The following is a 20,267-nucleotide window of genomic DNA, read 5'->3' as shown; positions in this document are numbered from 1 at the left end:
GGACATGGATGATGGATGACCAAGGACAACCTGATCAGCTTTCCCCCTTACCTGGTTTTGCTGTGTCATCTGTCAGCACAGCCCATGCTCATTTCTTTCTCTGCACATCTGAAATGCCAGGTTGTGTAATTTTGTCTCACTCCTTGCTTAGCTGGCAACCCTGCTAACACCGGGCTCTGATCTCTCTTGATTCTCTCCAGCAATGGGGCCGTTTCCAACCTGATCCCTGTTAATGTGGACACAGTGGCTGTTGGTCTGGTGTCCAGCGTGGTGGTCTACCCTCTCTACCTGGTCATTTTATTTCTCTTCCGGATGGCTCGTGGCAAGGTAATGAGGAGAAGTAGTTGCAGGCTGCCCAGATGGGTGTGATGCCACCAGGTTTGTTCATCTGAGGCTAGATTCTGCCCTTTGTGGTACATCACTTCTCCAGCTGGTCTCTGCACTTTCCCAGTTGTGCCTCTGTGCTGCCCTGCACCATGGCCAGATCCTTGCTCTTAGCAAGTCTCTGCCTCCCTCTTGAGCTGGGAGCAGCCCCTGGCCTTAGAGGGACAGATCACTGCCTGGATGCTGACAATGCCCAGACAGAGACCAAAAGGGCAAATTTTAAAAGCTGTTTAGGCACTTACTCCCTCTTGATTTCGGTATGTGGGGGGGGGGGGGGGGGGGGGGGGGGGGGGGGGGGGGGGGGGGGGGGGGGGGGGGGGGGGGGGGGGGGGGGGGTCCAACCTGATCCCTGTTAATGTGGACACAGTGGCTGTTGGTCTGGTGTCCAGCGTGGTGGTCTACCCTCTCTACCTGGTCATTTTATTTCTCTTCCGGATGGCTCGTGGCAAGGTAATGAGGAGAAGTAGTTGCAGGCTGCCCAGATGGGTGTGATGCCACCAGGTTTGTTCATCTGAGGCTAGATTCTGCCCTCTGTGGTACATCACTTCTCCAGCTGGTCTCTGCACTTTCCCAGTTGTGCCTCTGTGCTGCCCTGCACCATGGCCAGATCCTTGCTCTTAGCAAGTCTCTGCCTCCCTCTTGAGCTGGGAGCAGCCCCTGGCCTTAGAGGGACAGATCACTGCCTGGATGCTGACAATGCCCAGACAGAGACCAAAAGGGCAAATTTTAAAAGCTGTTTAGGCACTTACTCCCTCTTGATTTCGGTATGTGATAGGTACCCAAATGCCGTTTAAAGGTATGACCCTTAGCTGCATTGGCAGGAGCTTGAGAGATGCTCAGTGGAGCATTGCTAATGAAATGCCTACCCTGGGTACAAACTCAGCTGTCTGAGCAGAGCTGTGGTTAGGCAGCTGTGAAAGGATTAGCTGGGGATTTAATGACTAGTTAGACACAATTAGCAGCCCCATTAAATCCTGCAGCCAGCTGCTCAGTGACTGATGAGCAGCAAATGTGTCTGATATTTCTTGTTCCTGTAAGCACTCCCTGCTTTGCAGGAGGTTGCAAACTCATGTGGCTTCCTGGGAACTCGTACCTGGGACAGCCTAGATAGCAGTGGGCTGTGGTACGTGAGGGTGCAAGTGCCCAAGGTGCGTAGGAGGCAGTGGAGGATGTGCATGTGCCTGTTCTCAGCCCCGCTGGGCAGCCCTGCCTGCACAAGCGTGGAGCTCCCCAGCAGAGTAGGGAGCTGATGGGAGCCACTGAGCAGCAGGGCTCTGAGCCACCGTGGCATTGTCACCTCCATCCCTCCCTCTTCTGCTCAAGCCTTCTTGTCTCCTGCAGGTCTCCATCAACCACACACTGACTCACTCAGACCAGCAGTCCTTGGAGATCGACAACTACCTGGACTCCTCAATCCTCGACAGCTCCTTTCCCACCTTCCCTGGGCTCCGGGCAGAGGTAACCTGCTTCCCACCTGAAAGCTGGACAGGCTGTATGGGTCTGTGCGCTCCCCTGTGCGGACACAGTGTACATCCACAGCTGTCAGTGCAAGAACTGATGCACTCAAGTGCCTCTGGCAAATACCAGTGATGGGGGAGAGCCACAGCCCTTCATCCCTCACCTGCATCTCTGCCCAGGCCAGTCCCGGGTACTGAGCACAAGCTGTCTCCAGCTACTGCTCTGTGTCTGTGAGCATGGATCTTCCCAGCGTGCCTGGGCGTTATCTCTGGAGGAGAGCAGGCTCCTGGAGGTGTGGACCCAGGGCTAATAGCAGATCAGGCTCCAGGTTTCCAGTGACCCCTGATGTTAACAACACACTGTTTTAACCAGGCACAAACCAGTGTCATGTGCCTGAAATGCCTCCGCTTCCTCCGCAGGCCTTCTCTGAGCAAACCAAAACAGATCTGTTCTTGGAGGACTCCAAAAGGTAAGTAGGCTTCTGGGGATGGAGCAAGTAGGAGTTTAGTGTAGCTTTCTGCTTTGGTAGACTGGGGTTGTGCTCCTACAGCTGTTTCCCTTCTAGGAAGTCCTAGCACAGTTGCTTTTCTCATGCTTCCCATTCCCCACCCGTACCTGATTGCACCCATTCCTCTGTTTTCCTGCAGCCTCGTGCGGTGGCCCTCCAGCGAGGCCCTGCTCAGCTGGCCAGACCTCCTCAGCGACCCCTCCATCATGGGCAACACCATCCAGAAGCTGAAGAGAGGCCGGGCCAGCCGCCACCTTGGACTCGAGGCTCCATTGGCAACTGAGGAGGACAGCTTGTCGCTTGGCGTTCACCAGGGACAGCCTCGATATTTCTCTGCCTCAGGTGGGTGCGTGAGTAGCATTGCTCTGTGCCAGGGTTTGAGTGCCCCAGGGAAGTGCAGGAGGAGCAATCTGGTCCCTAGGAGCTCTGACTCAGCTCTGGAGAAGGCAGAATAGCAGAGCCTGGCACCATCACCACTGGCTTCAACTTGAAGGGCAGAGGAGGAGGGTCGTATTTTCTTAATGGGGATTTCAGTCTGGGAAAGCAGAAATCCTGATGTGGATCAGTGTGAAGTGAGTGGTCACCATCCTGCCGGCAGACTGGGAGCAAGGAGAGGTGTGTTCCCGTGGGATCTGAATGTTGCAAGCAACCAGCACTGCTTCACTGGTTGCAAGGCCACAGTGTGTCTCTGAACCTCTGTAAATGGCTGGAGAAGGAGAAGAACTTGGCCTCCTATACCAGCAGTTTCATGCTAGGCTCCATAGCCAAGCTGGGATAGGCAGGAGCTGGAAGACGGGGAGGAGGGGAGGGCTGTCCCATGGAAAAGGACCTCACCCTGGCCCTCCTCCTCCCCAGCTCCACAAAGGTGGCCGGCTGAGCCGGAGCAGCGCAGAACCACCCCGGTGCAGCACTGTGTGCTGTGCTCCTGCCAATGGTGTTTGCACTCTCTTTCCCCAGATGAGGATCTGATCCGGCAGATCCTGGCAGATGGAGCTAGCGGCATCTCCCACTCCCAGGACCTAGGGCCGTACATGAGGGCTGAAACAGATCTAATCTCAGGCCTGTAAGTATTCAGGGAGCAGAGTCCCCCAGACAAGGCAACTGAGCCAAGGCCTCCTGTCCCTTGCCCTCCCACCCAGCTCCGCAATGGCTGGTGACACCCAGCCACAGTGAGCTGAGCTGGGCTTTGTGACATTGCAAATGCCTGGGTCAGCCTTGTCACAAGTCACTATGTTCTTCCTGGCCATGATTCCTGTGGCCCCCGCAGCCAGAGCTCCAGGAGGGCACTGCTGCCAGGAGCCACCTGGAATATCCCCTTAAAGTGCCAGCTGAAGATGTGTCTCCAGAGCTTTGTGGACTGCCGACAGAGTGCCGGGATGTGGGTTCGCTTCACGGCACTGACGGGAGGGAGAAGGGGGGTTGAATCTCTGTTGTGTTATTGTGCCCAGAGCACCCTGCTTTGGGACCCTGATCACCACCCAGCTGGGCTGGCAGCTCACCGCTGGGTAGCCAATGCAAAGCAGCAGATCAAGGGAGGGGAAAGACTTTCAGTCCTCCTCCACAAGACGCAGAGCAGGGTGTCTGTGTGCCTCGGCAGCCTGGGCCCGCTGCTGTAGAAGGAAGTGCTTCTAGCTGGTCTGGTGCTGCTGCGCTGGTGTTAGCACTGGAGTTCAGTCCACCTTGGTGCCAGCCTGTTTCCTGCAGAGCCAGCAGTGGCATGGCTCACCAATATCACCCCTTTGCCTTGGCAGGTCCAGCGTGTTCGGGGAGAAGGTGGAGACCGTCATGATGCAGAAGCTGAATGACAAAGGCCAGAGCATGGCAGCTCCTCCCAGGGAAGTGAGCAGATCAGCCAAGTCGACGTGGACAGGTACCAGGGCTGCAGGGCTGTGCCAGCGTCAGGGCAGGGAGGGTGGGGATATTCAGGAAGAGGGGCCGTCGCACACAGCAGCACTTGGGAGGCGCAGGCGGGTAGATGGAAAAGGAGCCTTAGGAAAGGCTCCTCCCCTGCTTGGGATGTATTTGCTATTTCCTGCCACCTCCTCTTGGAGCCTGAATCTCAGTAAGCCCTGGGCCACCACTTGTGCTGTGACACTCCCTGCCATGCACCCTAGGGAAGCTCTGCTCACTGCTTCCCCAGTTACTCTGCTCTCTGCACCCCTCTGCAGCCATCGGTTCCTTCAGCCATCCAGCATGAGTGAGAGTCTCTGTACGTAACCAGAGGGGAAAGGGAGTCAAATGCCAAGGAAAGTTCGAATCAACAAACAAAGCAAAGAAGAGAAGAGACGCTTCCTACTGGGTCATGCAACACGACAGCTGGCCAGCTGGGCTTGCACAAAGCAGGGAGCAAGCTGTCAGGCCCTGCAAGGTCTGGGGGGTGATAAGTGCCCAGGTGCCCTGCGGAGAAGCTCAGCATCAGTTCTCTTAGCATGAGCTTGTGGCTTCCTGAGGGGCGGGCTGCAGCATGGAAAATTGGACACAGCAGCAATTCTCTTGGGTCCGTTAAAAATCCATCATTTCGTCTTGGTTGATGAATGGTTGTAGTATCTTTATGCAGGCATTGATTTGCATGGGTGGGTGAAAGAAGCTGTGCCGAGCGAGCCTCAGGGCAGGGCGGCTTGGCAGTCTGAAGGCAGCCAGAGCAACAAATCTGTGTGGCTTTTCATGGGTTTGACAGCAGCACCTCCAGCCAGGCTGGGCATGCCCAATGTCCTGGGGCTCTGAGAGAAAGTAGGAAACCCATCCCACTACCCAAATCAGGATCCCATCTCCTTCTCCTGCCCACCCTGTTGTCTGCAGGTGGGAGGCTGCTCTTCTGAGGCTGGCTGTGTTTCAATGTGCTGTCCATGTTGCTGCTTAGTGGGAGACATCTGGGATAATCCCTCCAAACTCACCCAGGAGTGGTGGCGAGCTCTCTCCTGGGATGAGTGGTGTGCTCAGCCCTTCATGTGCCCATTTGGACCCTTTTGCGTTAACATTTATGCCTGGTTTTCCCTCCCTCCTTCCAGTTGCAGACCAAACGTTCAGGAAGCGCTTGCTGCCACCCTGGTGCTCCTATCTGGCTCATGGTATCAGTCTCCTCCTCTTCGCCACCTCCACGGGGGTCTCAGTGTGGATCGGGGTGAGCTTTTCCTCCAGCGTTGCCCTCATGTGGCTCATCTCAGGGATATTCAGCTTTCTGGCATCCTTCTTGGTCTGGGAGCCCCTGAAGGTAAGGATAACATGAGGGAGTACATGAGCACATATCTGTACATATTAGTTGTAATTAACATCTTGTCCAGATACTAATCAAGTCATACTGGACACTGAGTGGACTGGATACTCTCTCCCATCTTTGTATGCCTGGAGGAGGGGAAGGGTGTGCACACTAGCAGCAGGAGGAGAGGCAGGGCTGGTGGCAATTTGGTTTAGAGGTTGTCTAGCTGCTCCAAGAGAGTGCTCAGCAGCTGTGCCGTGCTCGCTGCCTGTGCTGAAAGGCCCACAGGAGCTGCCGCCCACGGCGGTTCTGGTGGCACAGCTCTCTCCGCAGGCTCACGACGCTGCTTGTCTCCTCAGGTTCTGCTGGAAGCCCTCTATTTCTCACTGGTTGCCAAGCGCTTGCACCCAGAGGAAGACGATACCTTGGTGGAGCATCCGTTTGTTGAGCATGTTTCTGAGAAGATCGGCAAAGTCCGACCCCCACAGGGGTTTGCCCTTTTCCAGGCCAAGGAAGAGGCCAGGAAGGTCAAGCTGCTGCACAGAATGCTGAAAGTAAGACATCTCCTGATGCCTGTGGTGCTTAGGGCAGAGGCAGAGTGCTGGCTCTGGGAGCTGAGATAAATCTTTGTGTGGGTCCTCCCAATCCAGCTGTGATCTCCTGAACTAATAGGTGCATGTCTCCAGTTTCTGCCTCAGTTTCCCCATCTGTAAAATACTGGCAGTGACATTCATCTTCTCTGTGAAGCTCTGAGATCTGAGGTGGCTGGAAAGCAGAACTGTAAGGGGGGTGATTTGGAGCGGCTGGTGTGTTTGACTCCATAACTCAGGTGTTTGAGGTTAGGGCGAGGTTTGCAGTGTGGGGTAGACACCAACTTGCACAAGAAAATTCATTAGTTGAGTCTTGTGAAACACATAACTTCCCATCTAAGAGCAGAAGTTTTGGTCTCTTTGTAGCTCAGTCGGTACTAATCCTCCACACTTGTGCTGGGAATACACAGCTGCTTTCACGCGGTCAGGTTATTTTTAACTGAGTGATTTCCCTTTAAAGGATGGAAACCCCCATAACTACCGTATGAGCCGAGCTGCCAGGAGCTGTAGGAGCTCGTACAGGGAGGCTGTGCAATGCATGTCAACTGAAACATGTGGTGCCAGGCTGGCCGTTTTGAACAAAGAACTTTGTTACGAGCCTGTGGTCTGGGTTTCATTTTAAGCTGCTTTCCATATGGAAAAAGAAAGAACAGCATGCTCTGGGTCCTGATCCTGCTGCATGGCAGTCAGCAATCAGTGGAAAGCACTGATTTGCTGCAGGATTGGGAACCAACCCTGCCCCGTGCTTGGGTGCAATCCCTTTCTACTCTCTGCTTGCCAGAATTTCCTCATCTACATGATGTTCTTGCTGGTGATCCTGCTCACCAACTACGGAGATGCCTCCCGCAACAGCAGGGCCTTCCTTCTGCAGAGCTCCATCAAGCAGCAGTTGGGCAGCAACGAATTCCTCCACATCAAGAGGTAACTGCGAAGTCCCTGGGGACGGGGAGGAACGAGAAGTTGCTTTATATCAGAGAAGCTGTGCAGGGCTGCAGCAAGGAGTCGGGGAGCAGGCTGGGGCTGGCTGTTGGGCTCGTGCACCACAGTCGCTCCCATAAGAGGTTCTCGACTCTATGGGGAGCACTGGTGCCTCTGTGGAGCTGGGCACTCGCACACGAGCACAGCATGGTGGTGAGCAGGTCCCTTTTTGTCCCTGTGGCTCTGCTTCTCCCCTGGAGAACATAGGGACCTGTGGGTGTTGAGAGCTTTAATTTCTTTGAATTTTAATTATTTCCTCAGTGGGAAGGGACTGTGTGAATTACAGATGTTTATCTTTCTGTATCTGGTCAAAAGGACACAAGTTTGCTCTGTCTCCAAAATTTACAACTGTAAGGTTTAGCCATAAACAGGGTCACGAGAACCAAAAATAACATCTCGTATAAGTACAGAGTCCTTCCCTTCCTTGCTTTGCACATATGGTTTAACTAGATTAAATTTTCCCAGCTGAGTTTCCACAATGCTGCAAACTCCGGCAGCCCAGACTGACATCGGAATGGCTGCCTGGGATTAATGCCGTCTTTGTACCTGTCTCACTACAGACCCCTTGATTCTTCCGTGCAAACAGACGTGGCTTGTCCGTGCCACACAAAGTCACGGAAACTTTGATTCACCACAATATGAATCGGGAATGATTCCAGTGAACTCGTTGGAGTTTCTGGGGTGAAGGTGGTGTAGAGGCAGAGAGCAGAGCAGAATCTGGTCCTAAATATCATCTCTTCCACTGTGCTGCTACAGACCCACCGGTCTGATCCTCATCCAGGTGCCAAGTGGATTCAATCACCGTTAGGTCTTGCATGTCAAATAAACATTTTCCTGACCCCAGCCCAGCTCTTGGAACGGATGGAAATGCTGCCTCTGCCTGCTAGCCAGGCACCCGGGAGGAGAGCAGCCCAGGTTGGCTCTCCAAAACTCAGTCCCCCCCTCTCCAGGTGAAACACAGATGGTCACGGGTGAGACACGCAGAGACTGCCCTAGCAGAGCTGCCCCAGGAGCTCTGCCTCTCACGCCTTTTCCCTGTTGCAGGTCGGATCAGTTCTGGGTCTGGATGTCGCAGGTCTTCCTCCCTTACCTCTACAACAACCAGTCGGGTCAGGAGAGCTACAGCACCACGCTGGGGACAGCCCGGCTGCGCCAGCTCAGGCTGCAGGAAGGTAGGTGGGCAAGGGCCCGTGGCTCTGCTGTCACAGGGTGGGTGGTGACATTCCTGGAGGGATGAAATGGCCAGGTCTGGATGCAGCTGGGGCTGAATGAAGGGAGGCAGGTTTTTCTTTGCACCATGTATATTAGCGTGCGTCTGGTTCTGCTCCTGCAGAGATGAACTGGGGCGATCGATCATGGGGATTTACGCTAAAGAGAGAGGTTGACTTGATTTCTGGAGGTGTGACTGAGGACGTGGAGGTGGCTTGGAAAGAAGGGAGATGCTAGGTGTGAAAGCTCAGCTGTGTGCCCCAGCACTGTTTGGCTGCGTTGGGCTCCCCATGGGATGACAGTGTTGGTCTCATTCCAGCCGAGTGCCAGCGCAGTGCCCAGGACGTCCTCCACGGCATGGGCATGGCTGCCAGGAGGAACTGCACCAACTCGCGCAGCTTTTCTACTGCTGACTATGCAGCTGGCTGGGAAAGGGCGGCTGTGAACGTGACGGCTGCGTGGTCCTACTCGCCACCCGACCTGACGGGGTAAGGAGCTGCCCAGCCTGCACCTACACCCCCTGCTCCACCTGCCAAAGGCATTGCATCTTTACAGTTGATTTGGTGCCCAGGGTGGTTGCCGCCCCTTGCCTCAGTGAGGCCAACTGGCAAAGTGCAAATAAACACCGAAATGCCGAAGCCCTTCCCTGAACACGTCCACACTGGCAGTGTGAATGGTGGGGGGGACGTAGCTGCTGCTCACCCAACTTCCCTGGAGATGTGCATGTCACCTCAAGCTGTCTGAACGGCAGTGTAGTGCTGTAGTGCTGGCCCAGGGGCAGAGGGTTCAACTCTCCAGCTTCAAGGGCAGAGAGAAGCTGCAGAACAAGGTAACCCAGCCACAGAGACCACAGAGCAGCACTAGCTGTCTGTTAAAGTGGGTTATGGGAGATTGGCCTTTACCAGCATACTGGACATTAAATCACTGTTGGTTTCTGCTCTGGTTTGTTCCTGGATGTGTCTTTGTTGAAGTCTGGGGCACCACAGGGCTTGGGGCTGTTCTGAGGTTGGGAACACTGAGGTGGATCAATGCACTTCTGTAATTTGTCCTGTGAAATAAATACTGAGGCAGCTGTCGCCCTCGGATGTGCAGCATAGGGGTCAGGGTCTGCATCTGCACACTTGCTCCTGGCCTGCCACATAGGAGAGCATACCAGCGGCTGCTCTGTCCTTCAGCTCTCACCCCATGGCTCCTCTTCCTCTGCAGGGTCTGGTACTGGGGTTACATCTCTTTCTACGATAGCAGTGGTTACGTGCAGGAGCTGGGGGCTTCACTAGAGGAAAGCAGGGCTCAGCTGAATTTCCTTCAGCAGCACACTTGGATCGACAACATGTAAGTGTGGTAGGGGCGAAGGAAATGTTGTACTGTCACCCAGGTTTTTAAGGGGTTGCTGGAGTGTCACAGGGAGAGAGGATCTATGATCCTACAAAACAGTGGCACCAAAGCCCAGAGTTGGTGTTGTCCCAGTGCCCTGAGCTGCTCTTCTCCCCTCCGCAGGAGCCGGGCAGTCTTTGTGGAGCTGATGCAGTATAACCCCAGTGTGGACCTGCACGCTGTCATCACCCTCCAGCTGGAGTTCCTGGGGGCCGGCCAGGCCATCGCCGCAGTCACCATCAGCCCCTTCCCGCTGCTGCGGCTCAGCGGGGGTGTCACGCTGCAGCTTCTCATGATGGTCAGTCTGTTACTTCCTCTCTGCACTCCTCTTCCCTCTCGGTCACTGCACAGAGGGCTCTGGGGACCCATTGCCTGGGCTCCCAGAAGGGCAGTGTTGGTCACTGTGGACTAAAGCTCCCCTGCCTGAGGCCACTTGTCCCCATGCCTGTCACTGCCTGAGGCCACTTGTCCCCATGCCTGTTACCACTCCACTTCCATGCCTGGACAGCACACAGAAAACATCCCTGGCACCACTGAGGGGAAGGAGATTCCTCCTGTCTGGCAGCATTTGTTGGTCTTGTCTCAGCCTTTTTGCTTCCTTGAAGTCATGCCTGTCGCTGTGGAAACTTGAGGCTTTTGTTCTTTTGTCCTCAGCGGGGACATCAGCCAGCTGAGCCGTGTCCCCAGAGACCCTGCCTGGGCCAGGGTTCAGTGTAAGCAGAGCCCTCTTCCCCTGGGCACTGCCACCCTGCCACAAGTGCATTGGATGTGGTTTGGGGAGCTTCACTGCTAGGGCAGGGGGGAGCGGGGCACTGAGTGAGCGAGGAAGGCATGGACAGAGTCGGGGGGGGGGTGCTCCAGCTGTAGGCTGGCAGAACTCAGCCTAGTACGTGGGGCTTCTGCTGTCCTGGGGTGCTGCAGCGTCCTCCGCTGCAGCGCAGCAGTCCAGCGTTGCCCTCTCCTTCCCTGGTAACCTCTCCGTTCCTCCCCCAGGTCTTCCTCATGATGTTTGTGGTCTACTTTGTGGTGTCTGAGTCACTGTCCATCAAGAAGGAAGGCAGAGCCTACTTCACCCTGTGGGGCAACTACGGCCAGTGGGTCTTCATCCTCCTCACCACTTGCACCGTGGTGGTGCACCTCAGCCAAGCCACCCTTGCCGACCAGCAGTGGCTCAAGTACCTCAACAACCGCAAGGGTTTCACCAACTTCTACCAGGTGGCCTTTCTCAACACCATCTTCAGCACCTTGGCTGCGTCCCTCCTCTTCCTCCTGACTGTGCAGGTATGGAGAGGGTTGGGTGGGAGCAGCACGTGGGCAGGGATGTGTGCTTTGTTCCCCCTCTGCCAGCTTGTCGTCCGTGCACAGTCCCGTGGCAGGGGTAGCAGAGGGTCGTGAAGTAAAAACAAATGCAAGACTGTGGTCCTGCTGTGCCAGGCGCTGACCACATGCAGCGGGGCTGCTGCCACGTCCAGACTGTAGTGCAGGACAGAGGTGGGTGGGCAGCGATGCCATATGCATCTCTGCTGTAGTGCTTTGGGTCTCTAAAGCCTCTGGGCCCTCGGTTCCCTTGGGGAATTCACCCTAGTGTGGCTGATGGGATGATTTTGTCTGCAAGGAGCCCGTTGATTAGGATGTCCTCTGCTCTGCCAGAGTTTGCATTTCTCAGACTTGTAGAGATGTTTGAAAGACCCTTCCCTGGGCTGGAAGGATCTCGCAGCAGCCTCTGTTGTAACACCGTCCTCTCTCCTGGTCCTAGGCTGCCCAGCAGCTGCGTTTTGTCAGGCAGTGGTCTGTGTTTGGGAAAACCTTTCAGAAGTCCGCGAAGGAGCTGACCGCCGCGGGGCTGGCGTTCGCCGTCCTCATCCTGGCCTACGCTCAGCTTGGCTTCCTGGTAACTACCTGCTGTCCCCGCCTCGCCTTGCAGAGTGGCTGGTTGTCAGCAAGGGCTGCCCAGGGTCGTGTTGTCCCTCGTCCCTCACCACACCACGACTGTGAGCAATGCCCAGCGGGCCCTCTGGGTGCTCCGACGCCCAGCCTGCGCAGGGTGCCCTTGTCCGCCGCAGGCCGGGCGGCTTTGGCCAGGGGCTGTGTCTGTGGCCTGTCCCTGTCACAGCCGATTTGTGGGCCACTCCTCAGGGCTCGTGGTTTGTAAGATGGGGTAGTGAGTATTGGGGGTCAAGGGGACGTTTTGCCACTGATCCCTTCTCATTACATCTCCAACGTCCCCTTTGCAGCTCTTCTCTTCCTCCTCGGAGTCCTTCCGCAGTGTCGGCAGCAGCCTCCTGCTGCTCTTTGCCATGCTGCGGGGCAGCATGAACCTCCGCCCCTGCCTGCCCGAGTCCTCAGGCCTCTACTACCTGTTCTGCACCAGCTACATCATCCTGGAGGTGTGGATTGTGCTGAGGCTGTTCACCGTGGTGCTTATCTACAGCTACCGGGAAATGCACTTTGAGCTGTACCGCCCTGCCTTCGAGCCCCAGGACTACGAGATGGTGGAGCTCTTCGTGCGCAGGCTGAAAATGTGGATGGGCTTCAGCAAAGCCAAGGAGGTGAGTGCAGCCTGGGAGACTCCGTGGAGAAGGGGCCCGGTAGCAGGCTGCAGACGTGTGCAGAGAATCAACGTCCACCATCCTTATCCTTCCTTTGCCTCTGGCTACTTCCCGCTGCTGTTCACAGTCAGGTTCCTCTGGCAGGTGAGGGCTGGAGCAGTGGCCATTCCTGGAGGCCCAAGAGCTGAGTTAGCGATGGGTTGCTGTAGGGGCATCTGCTGCCAGTTCTCAGTCCCACAGTTGCACGTGTTTTTATCTGGGATCTGTCCCCGGGTCCGTGCTGTGGCCTGGCCCACCAGGAATGGCTGGGAGCAGCCCTGGGGCTGTTTGGAGCAGGACACAGTGCCACAGCACGGCGTTCCCACTTACCAGCTCCTGAAATAACTCTGCCCCCTGCTCCCCTCTTCTCTTCCAGTTCCGGCACAAGGTGAGGTTCGAAGGGATGGAGCCGCTGCCATCCCGAGACTCCAGTGACTCCAAATCCTTTCGGGGCCCCACTCCCAGTGCTGCCTCTGACAGCTCCAGGGCCTCCACCTCCTCCAGCCAGCTGGACGGGCTGAGCCTCGTGCTGAGCACCCGGGACAGCCTGGAAGTGGACGCTGACATCCAACGCCTCCTTTCCCTCTTTGAGATGCTGCTCGCCCAATTTGACCGGGTCAACCAGGTGACGGAGGACGTGTACCGCATCGAGCACCAGCTGGAGGGCTCTCAGAGCCGCCGCTCCAGGAGGAGGTACGCCCAGGTGTCGGAGGATGTCCTGAGCAGGTACTGTGCAGGCAGCACAGAGCAGGGGCCCTCACCCGAGATCTCCTCCGACACGGACCTGCAGCCCCCGCGGGACACCCCACTGTCCCCCCACTCTCCTGCCGCCCCACCAGGCAGCAGGGGCTCTGTGCCCAGCCGGCTTCTTCGAGCTAGCAGAGGCATCAGCGTGGCGGCTTCTGTGCTGCCCCCGCACAAACCCTACGCCGCTGTAGCTCCGACGGTGAAGAAGAAACGGCCCCTCCGGGCCAAGAACAGGGTGCACCCCACTGTCAAATAACAGGCGGCGTGCTGGGCATCGCGGGGAGCAATGCCCTCGGAGGGCAGAGAGCGCCTGGGAAGGGGTTTGCGAAGGGTGGGCTGTGCCTGCCGTGCAGACCTGGAGCCTCAGGAGCTGCCGCTTGCCGCGGCGGCTGTGCCTGCCGGGGCGCACGGGGCTGCTGCCTGCAACGTGGCTGGCACAGCCGCCATCCTCCACGGACCTGACCGTACCCGTCGGGTGGGCTGACCTCCCTGCTGGTGGTTTCCAGCATGAAGGGCTGGTTGGAGAAGGCTGAGCCTTTCCCTCGGGGACAGCTGGGGAAGGCTGCGCGGGGTACGGTCAGCGTGCAGAAAATCCCTGTTAGGGTAGGGCAGTATTAGAAAGTCGTCTCTTTTGTTAAATGGCCCCATCTGCAAAGAGCCTGCATATGGCGACTGTCACGAGGACACTTTACTGGGGCCTGGCACAGGGTGACCGGTACAAAGCTCACCTCCCTTCCCCGCTGGCTGTGCCGGATGGAAGGGGGGAGAGGAGAGCCCAGGCCTTGAAGGTTTGAACTGAGTCTTGGATTTTTGTCGACCAGACACACTGTGGAGGAAAGCTCCTTTTACCTCCTGCTTTTTTCTTTTTTTTTTTTTTTTTTTTTTTAAGCATAAATATATATAGATATAGATAAATGATATCTACAGCCAGATCAGTTAATTTCCAGTATTGGCTACTTTTATCCTCCAGAAATTGGTACTATTATTTGTATTTAAAGAAACCCAATATTTAAAACAAATGACATCATTGTAAGCTGCAGCGAGCTGCCAGCCCTGCTACCCAGCCAGGCTCGGAGGGGATAATGAGCAGCAGCTCAGCCCGAGGGGTGTGGAGACCTCGGGCTGCTTTCAGCCGTCTCTGAGCGTGGGGTTGCCAATGTGCTGGCTTCGCTGCGGTCCCCCACCCATCCACTGCCCGCCGGCGCTCGCCCCCCGTGTGGTGGCCCACGGGGTGCGGACGCTGCTGGCTGCTTGGCTTTTCTAATCCAAGGAATGTATTGACATAAGTATATGTATTTTTTTGGTTTACTTGTTCGTATGTACTGCCCAGCACTTTAAACAATGCTTTCCTCGGCTAACAATGACACATGCGATCTAACAAGAACGGGATAATATATCACAAAAGCAGTATTTTTTTTGTTTGTTTAAATCATAAACTGAAATGAGCAAGCGCTGATGAAGTGAACGCAGCCCCCAGCACGCCCCAGCCTGAGGCAGCCGTGCCAGTACTGCCCGGCATCTTCCCTGTGAGAAGCACAAAGGGGTGGGGGGAGGCAGGTGAAGCCCTTACGGAGCTTTTGTCGGGGTCCCTCCAGCCCTGCCACACTGCAGCTCCCCGGGACTCGCCGTGCGCTGGGCTACAGCTGGCCTGTGCTCGCCGTGCCCGGCCGGGGAGGGGCTGCGCTGCGGGGCACCGCCTGCTCGCAGCGCGGGGGGGTGCTGGGCGGCGGCTGAAGCCTCCCCAGGGCCTGCGTTCACTTCATCATCACCATTTCACGTTATGTATATTGTAAGTAATTTATATGGTGGTGTGTTTTTGGTTTTTTTTTTTTTTTTTTAAAATGTATATATTTTTGTATGTTTGCTATATTTTCATAGCATCGGTAACGTGTTTGAAACATGTAGATAGGAGACAGAATATTATTGTCAGAGTTATTTAAAGGATGTATTAAGTGCTTCTTCCTGGGAATGTCCCGTGTATATAAAGTATTAGGTGTCTGTGTGCATGTGGTGCGTGTGCTCTCCTCCCAGCTGAGGTTCGGCCGGGCTGGCTCTGGGCCAGTCCCTGCAGGTGGAGCGGAGCGTGGCAGGGGATGGGAAGCCCCGCAGCGTGCTAGTTGGTGTGTTCCCCAAAAAAAAAAAACTGTGCTAGTTGGTGTGTTCCCCAAAAAAAAACCCTGCTCCACGCTTTGGAAATGTAAGAAAGAGGCTTGGAGGGAAGCCTTGGGCAGTGACACCAGGCGGGCAGCGCGCCTCAGGTTAGACTGCATCTTGCCTCTGATGCTGGTGGTCCTGGAAGCATCCTTCCCGTGCCCTTGGCAGGGGAGACCTTTCTGGGCAGAGAGAGAGAGAGAGAGAGAGAGAGGGGGGTCTTCGCAGACACTGCCATTGCTAATCACGTCACCTCCTGAGCCTCCCCATCCAGCTCCCAGCACTTCTGTCACGCTGTGTTAGATACTTTTAAAGAAGGTTTCATTCCAGCTGTCCACGTGCTTCCTTGGCTCCAGGTGCCTGCACATGTCCCTTCTGGGTGACTGAAGGAGGATGCAGGAGGACACAGGGCTGCTCCTGGTGATGGCTTTGGGACTGGTGTAAGTTACCTTTGAAAAACTCAGGTGATACGAAGGAAAGGTTGCAGAAGGATGTGGGCAGGAGAAAACAAGTGTGCTGTAGCTCGAAGAACACTTAAAGTGAGATGGTGGTTGGTCACCACAGAGGTTGCTGAAAGAGCAGATTGCACAGAGGGAAGTAGAGTGCAGAGAACGCCAATACTAGTAACCACGAAGCTCTCGTAACGGGAAGGAACAGGCAGGTAGAAGAGGAGATGACAGAGAAGTGCCTAGAGTTCAGTAGCAGTAGTTGGAGATGGAGGATTCCAGCTTGGAGGCAGCAGGTGCCTGGAGCAGGTAGAACCAGCAGTGAGGTCCACAGAGCCCAGGGACGGGGCCCAGTGCTGGCTCAGGTGCTGATGGTAGTAGGCTTCGTGCACTGCACAGAAGTGATTTGTTACTCCTTTTACAAACTGGTTTTCAAGCCAGAGACTTAAAACTATTGGCCTTATATTTTTTGGTTCCTTTTACTTATCCAAGCAGCACAGCCACCAGGCTCAACGCTGGTAGATGCCCATGACTCTTGGCGATAGGTACAGCGCTGGTGCAAGTGCCTGCAAGCCACGTCCAAAACCCTCTAAGGCAGTAAAACGAGCAGCTGTGAGATGTACCAGGTACCTGGGATGTGGCACTGCAGCTCTGATAATGGCACCGGGCACACCTCTGCAGTCGCAGCCAGCTGCTAAGCTCATTGCCCCTCTGGCCTGTCCTCCCCGTGGCTAGGAAGGACGTGGTTATAAAGCCAAATCCTGTTTGGTGAGATAAGCGCAGACCCTGGGTGAAACTCAGGAACTCTGTTCTACTTCTGTCCTTAAAGCCAAAGTTTCTGACTCCTTGGCTATGCCTCAAAAGGAAAGGCGCTGGAGAAGTATTTAGTTGTGTAAACAGCAACTACACGCAAAGACAAAAGTTGCTGATCTAACACTGCTGCGTAAGCATGCAGGAATTTTTTTGGGCAGCAGAGAGATGGAAAAAGGAGGGTTACTATAGGAAAGAGCTCACTGGCGTGTGCTGCTGGGTGGGCCACCGGCCCTTGCTCTCTTTTGGGTTCTTACGTGGGAGATCTCCTAAGCACAACTGCACCAGAACAGCCACTTTGGACCCCCGGCTCCGCACCTGGCTGCACCCGTGCAGCCCTCTCCTGCTGTGGTGGAGCAACGTGCGCAGGTCCAACCCCCCCCGAGGGCCCTGCCGGAGCGTTCAGTGAGTGAAATGAACCAAGCAGGTCTTGGAAATCTCTCGCATCTTCAAGAGCCAAAAAGGTCAGTTCAAGAACCTCCCCACTCCTACGGCTTGAGGATGCTCATTTAAAAGAAGTGGTTAATAGGAGTCGAGTGCAGGCAGGAGAGACAGAGGCAAGAGGCAGTGGCGAGCAGGGACTCGACTGCTCAGAGCAGCCTTCAATAAGCTAACGGGAGGCGGGCGGGCGGAGCAAGGGTGCTCCCCACGTGAAGCATCAGGATTTTTTGTTGCCAAGTGCCTGTTTCTTACCAAGCTTGCTCTGCGTGTGTGTGAGTGTGACTTGATGCGTGTGACTTACCAAGTGCTTCTTCTAATCAAAGAGGAGCAGAAACAGGATAAGACAACTGCCCTACTTCTTTCCTTCACTTGAAGTACGGAGAGCAGCTCTGGAACCCACAGTTGTTTCTTGAAAAGCCAAACACCTCCGCGAGGGCCCCCGTGCGTGGTGGGCACCGCTACAGCTTTCAAGCAATCACAGTTCTCATCGCAGCATTTATTTGTACAAACTATAGCAACACTCACAGGGTTCCTTCACTGTCCCAGCTAAGGTACCGCGTATACGTGCGCTTAGCTGCAGCCAGTTACTAGTCATGGAGTTATTCCCTCGACAGCAATAAACTTGACTTGCAGCCCTAGCCAATAAATACTCCTGAATGTATATTTCTGTTTGTAGTCACCGAGAGATGGTTTCTTATTTATTGTCTTAAGTCTCACAAAGATGCAACAGTATCAAGCTGCTTAAATAAAAAACCCTATCCATTAGTTTAAGAGGGAGAGGGAGGGACTTATATAAGTGCTTTTTTGTTTTGTTTTGTTTTTTAAAAAGAACAGATGATTGTGACCAATATGCCAACTGTTACTGTCTGGTCAGCATTTCACCGCAAACAAAAATAATCCTATTTTGTAACTGTGGGGATGTTTCTTAAAAAAAAAAATGACAAGGTCAAATAAAAGATGACTGCTACGACCTGGCCCTGGTGCTTTTGTTACGCTCACTCCAGCCCCCTCACCGCTACCAGCGAGAGCTCAGCAAAGGCACAGGGGCAAAGCAGCGCTCGCCAGAGCTAGTCCAGAGACATTCCTCCCCACCCCCTTGCCAGCCTCTTTGTCTGTGACCAGAAGTTTAATTAAGGTCTCCTGCACAATACAAGACACTTTCTTAAATGGGCCAGCCTGTTAGGGCAGCTCTGGGCTGTAATTAACGACCGTGAAGGGCCGGCGGTCAACGTAAGGGAGACTCGGCCAAGGCAGAGTACGGCACAAGGGCTCGCTCGGCCCCAGGCTGCCGCTGCACCAACACGCGCGAGGGCAAGCGAGCTGCGCCGGCTCACCTGCGGTGGGAAATGCCGACAGAAAAGGCCCCCGCTGCAGAGGTCGCCTGAAGCTGAACCAGAGGGAACCTCCCCAGTGCAGGGACTAGGACACAGCCAGGTATCGCACCATGCCCAGCACTTGGAGGTGTGGCGGGTGGTTACTGAAACAGGAGCGACAGGGAGCGGAAAACTGAGAGGGGAAAGGAGGAAGGAATTTACATTATTATGAAACACGGTTTGAATCTTCCCAGGCCAGCAAGAACCCACTGACCATACGAATATTTTATTTCCTTTACGACTTATAAACACTCAAAACACAACATACACTTAGAGTTCCCAAACAGCCCTGCACAAGCTAGTAGCATCACTTTTGTCCCCTCGCCTGTCACTTCACAGTTCCGTGTGCAGATTGCACTTCTCTTCATCTCCGTTGCGAGGGCGCTGCTGTTAACCGTTACCAAAAAGCCACGCTTCCCCTTTATTGACGAAGCAGGAGATAAAGTACTCACAGTATAGTCCAGCTTACATGGTTTCTCCCAGTTTGGTAGTGTAGTGTCTGATGACCATCTTACCACAAGATGGGCTACATAATCCCGTTCCACCTGTACACGCAGGCACCGAAAAGTCCGCTTGCTACCTGCTTCAACAGCCGAGGTCCCAGGAGGGGAGACTGTCACTACGCGTCAGTGCAACAGGCAAAACTCATTCAGAGATGATGCCCCAAGACACGTCAACAGTCTTTCAAAAAGGGATTTACTGGGTGCACTGAGAAGGACAAGAGCTATCCCCAGCGTCGCTGCAACCAGAGGAGATTCTGCAGCTGAACCTAGAAGCCAGGTCTGGCCACTGGCTAAATCCTTGCAGTCAGCCCGGCGGGTCAGACTGTTCATCGCAAGTGATTCGTGCCCCAGCTCTCTGCCATTCTGCTGCTCCGGCGAGTGGCAGCCACCTCCCCGCTTCTGTGTTGCTTCTGGTAGCAAAATAATTTCTGCTGAGTGAGGGAGGGTTTGCTGTGAATCTCTCAAAATGGAGACAAATCCTTGGGAATTGAAGCAGCGTGTTTGGCAGGTCACTTGAGAACCCAAATTAACTCTTACTAGAGCTGGCAGCAGACCGAGTCTGAGAGCCTGAAGAGTTCGAGTGCCCAGAGGCACCGAGGCCTGGAGAGGAGCTGGGATTCCAGGGTGCTTAGAAATAGTGACTGGATTTTCCATACTTTGTATTTAATTCCCAATAAAGGTGTCAAAATTCCCACAATTCCTGCACCTTCCAACTACGTGATGAAGTGCAGAGTATCATACCTTGTCTGCTCCCACCAGACACCGGTGTGGAAGGAGTCCAAAGAAAGGTTCTGCAAGAAAGTTCCCACCAGAGACGGAAGCCTTGAAATAGCTCAAACCAAATAAAAACAAAACACGTAGAGTTGGTCCTCTCTTGGAGCACCTGCTGGGGATACAGTGTCCTCCTCAGACAACAGCGGCAGGCTGAGACAGTGAAACGTTCAAGCCTCCCGGTACGGTTCAATGCCGAGTCCACATGCAAGCAGCACTGCCACACCGCGCCTGCCAAACCCTACCCCTCTATGTCCATGCAGCCGCAGGGAGTCGGCACGCCGGTAAAACGCTTTCGCTGCCTCGTCCGTCCCAGAACAGACACACCGACCCACCGGCATCTACACGAACTCTGTGAAGTCGTCCACGGAGGAGATCAGCCGCTTCCTCTGTCCAGTCTCATAGGTGGGTGGAGGGTCCTGAGGGATCTGGGGAGGGGGCTTTGTCGGAGCAGATGGATGCATCTGCAGGGGAAGGCCAGGAGTCTGGTACTGGGTTTCTTCACGTAGCTGAAAGTCAAATGAGAACAGATGAGCTCCACTCTCTCTGAAACTCTTTTCACTCTCCATTTGGGCAGGACAGGTTACTCAGGACAGCTCGTCGTACCATCCCTAGCATGGTGCCGAGTGGGTGCAGCTCTCTGTCCAGGTATTAGGGTTCCCAAGCCCCTTGCCGCCAGGGAAGCTGTTTGGAAGCTCCCGAGTCCAGGCCTACATCGCTACACTTGTCATTCCCACAAG

At 54.9% G+C, this 20,267-nt stretch overlaps 2 protein-coding genes across 4 annotated transcripts in view; one reads left to right on the top strand and one right to left on the bottom strand.

Moving 5' to 3' along the window:
* Positions 1–13,335, top strand: part of PKD1 (polycystin 1, transient receptor potential channel interacting) — a 58,790-nt gene extending 45,455 nt beyond the window's left edge. Inside the window, exons 31-47 of the mRNA XM_019473960.1 lie at positions 201–327; positions 1,726–1,842; positions 2,262–2,311; positions 2,490–2,692; positions 3,308–3,413; positions 4,102–4,220; positions 5,359–5,561; positions 5,906–6,100; positions 6,918–7,057; positions 8,159–8,286; positions 8,643–8,811; positions 9,530–9,655; positions 9,821–9,995; positions 10,691–10,978; positions 11,454–11,588; positions 11,932–12,246; positions 12,662–13,335. Coding sequence (XP_019329505.1) covers positions 201–327; positions 1,726–1,842; positions 2,262–2,311; positions 2,490–2,692; positions 3,308–3,413; positions 4,102–4,220; positions 5,359–5,561; positions 5,906–6,100; positions 6,918–7,057; positions 8,159–8,286; positions 8,643–8,811; positions 9,530–9,655; positions 9,821–9,995; positions 10,691–10,978; positions 11,454–11,588; positions 11,932–12,246; positions 12,662–13,288 — 3,223 coding nt within the window. The 3' untranslated portion in view covers positions 13,289–13,335. The remainder of the gene's footprint in view (positions 1–200; positions 328–1,725; positions 1,843–2,261; positions 2,312–2,489; positions 2,693–3,307; positions 3,414–4,101; positions 4,221–5,358; positions 5,562–5,905; positions 6,101–6,917; positions 7,058–8,158; positions 8,287–8,642; positions 8,812–9,529; positions 9,656–9,820; positions 9,996–10,690; positions 10,979–11,453; positions 11,589–11,931; positions 12,247–12,661) is intronic.
* A 5,132-nt stretch (positions 13,336–18,467) lies between these two features.
* Positions 18,468–20,267, bottom strand: part of TSC2 (tuberous sclerosis 2) — a 34,889-nt gene continuing 33,089 nt past the window's right edge. For all 3 annotated transcript variants that reach the window (XM_009286487.1, XM_009286488.1, XM_009286489.1), the window contains one exon: positions 18,468–20,036. In XM_009286487.1, coding sequence (XP_009284762.1) covers positions 19,869–20,036 — 168 coding nt within the window. In that variant the 3' untranslated portion in view covers positions 18,468–19,868. The remainder of the gene's footprint in view (positions 20,037–20,267) is intronic.

This window comes from Aptenodytes forsteri, unplaced genomic scaffold (genome assembly GCF_000699145.1).
Source record: "Aptenodytes forsteri isolate BGI_AS27 unplaced genomic scaffold, ASM69914v1 Scaffold55, whole genome shotgun sequence".
In the NCBI taxonomy this organism is placed as follows: domain Eukaryota; kingdom Metazoa; phylum Chordata; class Aves; order Sphenisciformes; family Spheniscidae; genus Aptenodytes; species Aptenodytes forsteri.
Note: the sequence above shows the minus strand (reverse complement) of the source record. Positions and strands in the feature narration are given on the sequence as shown.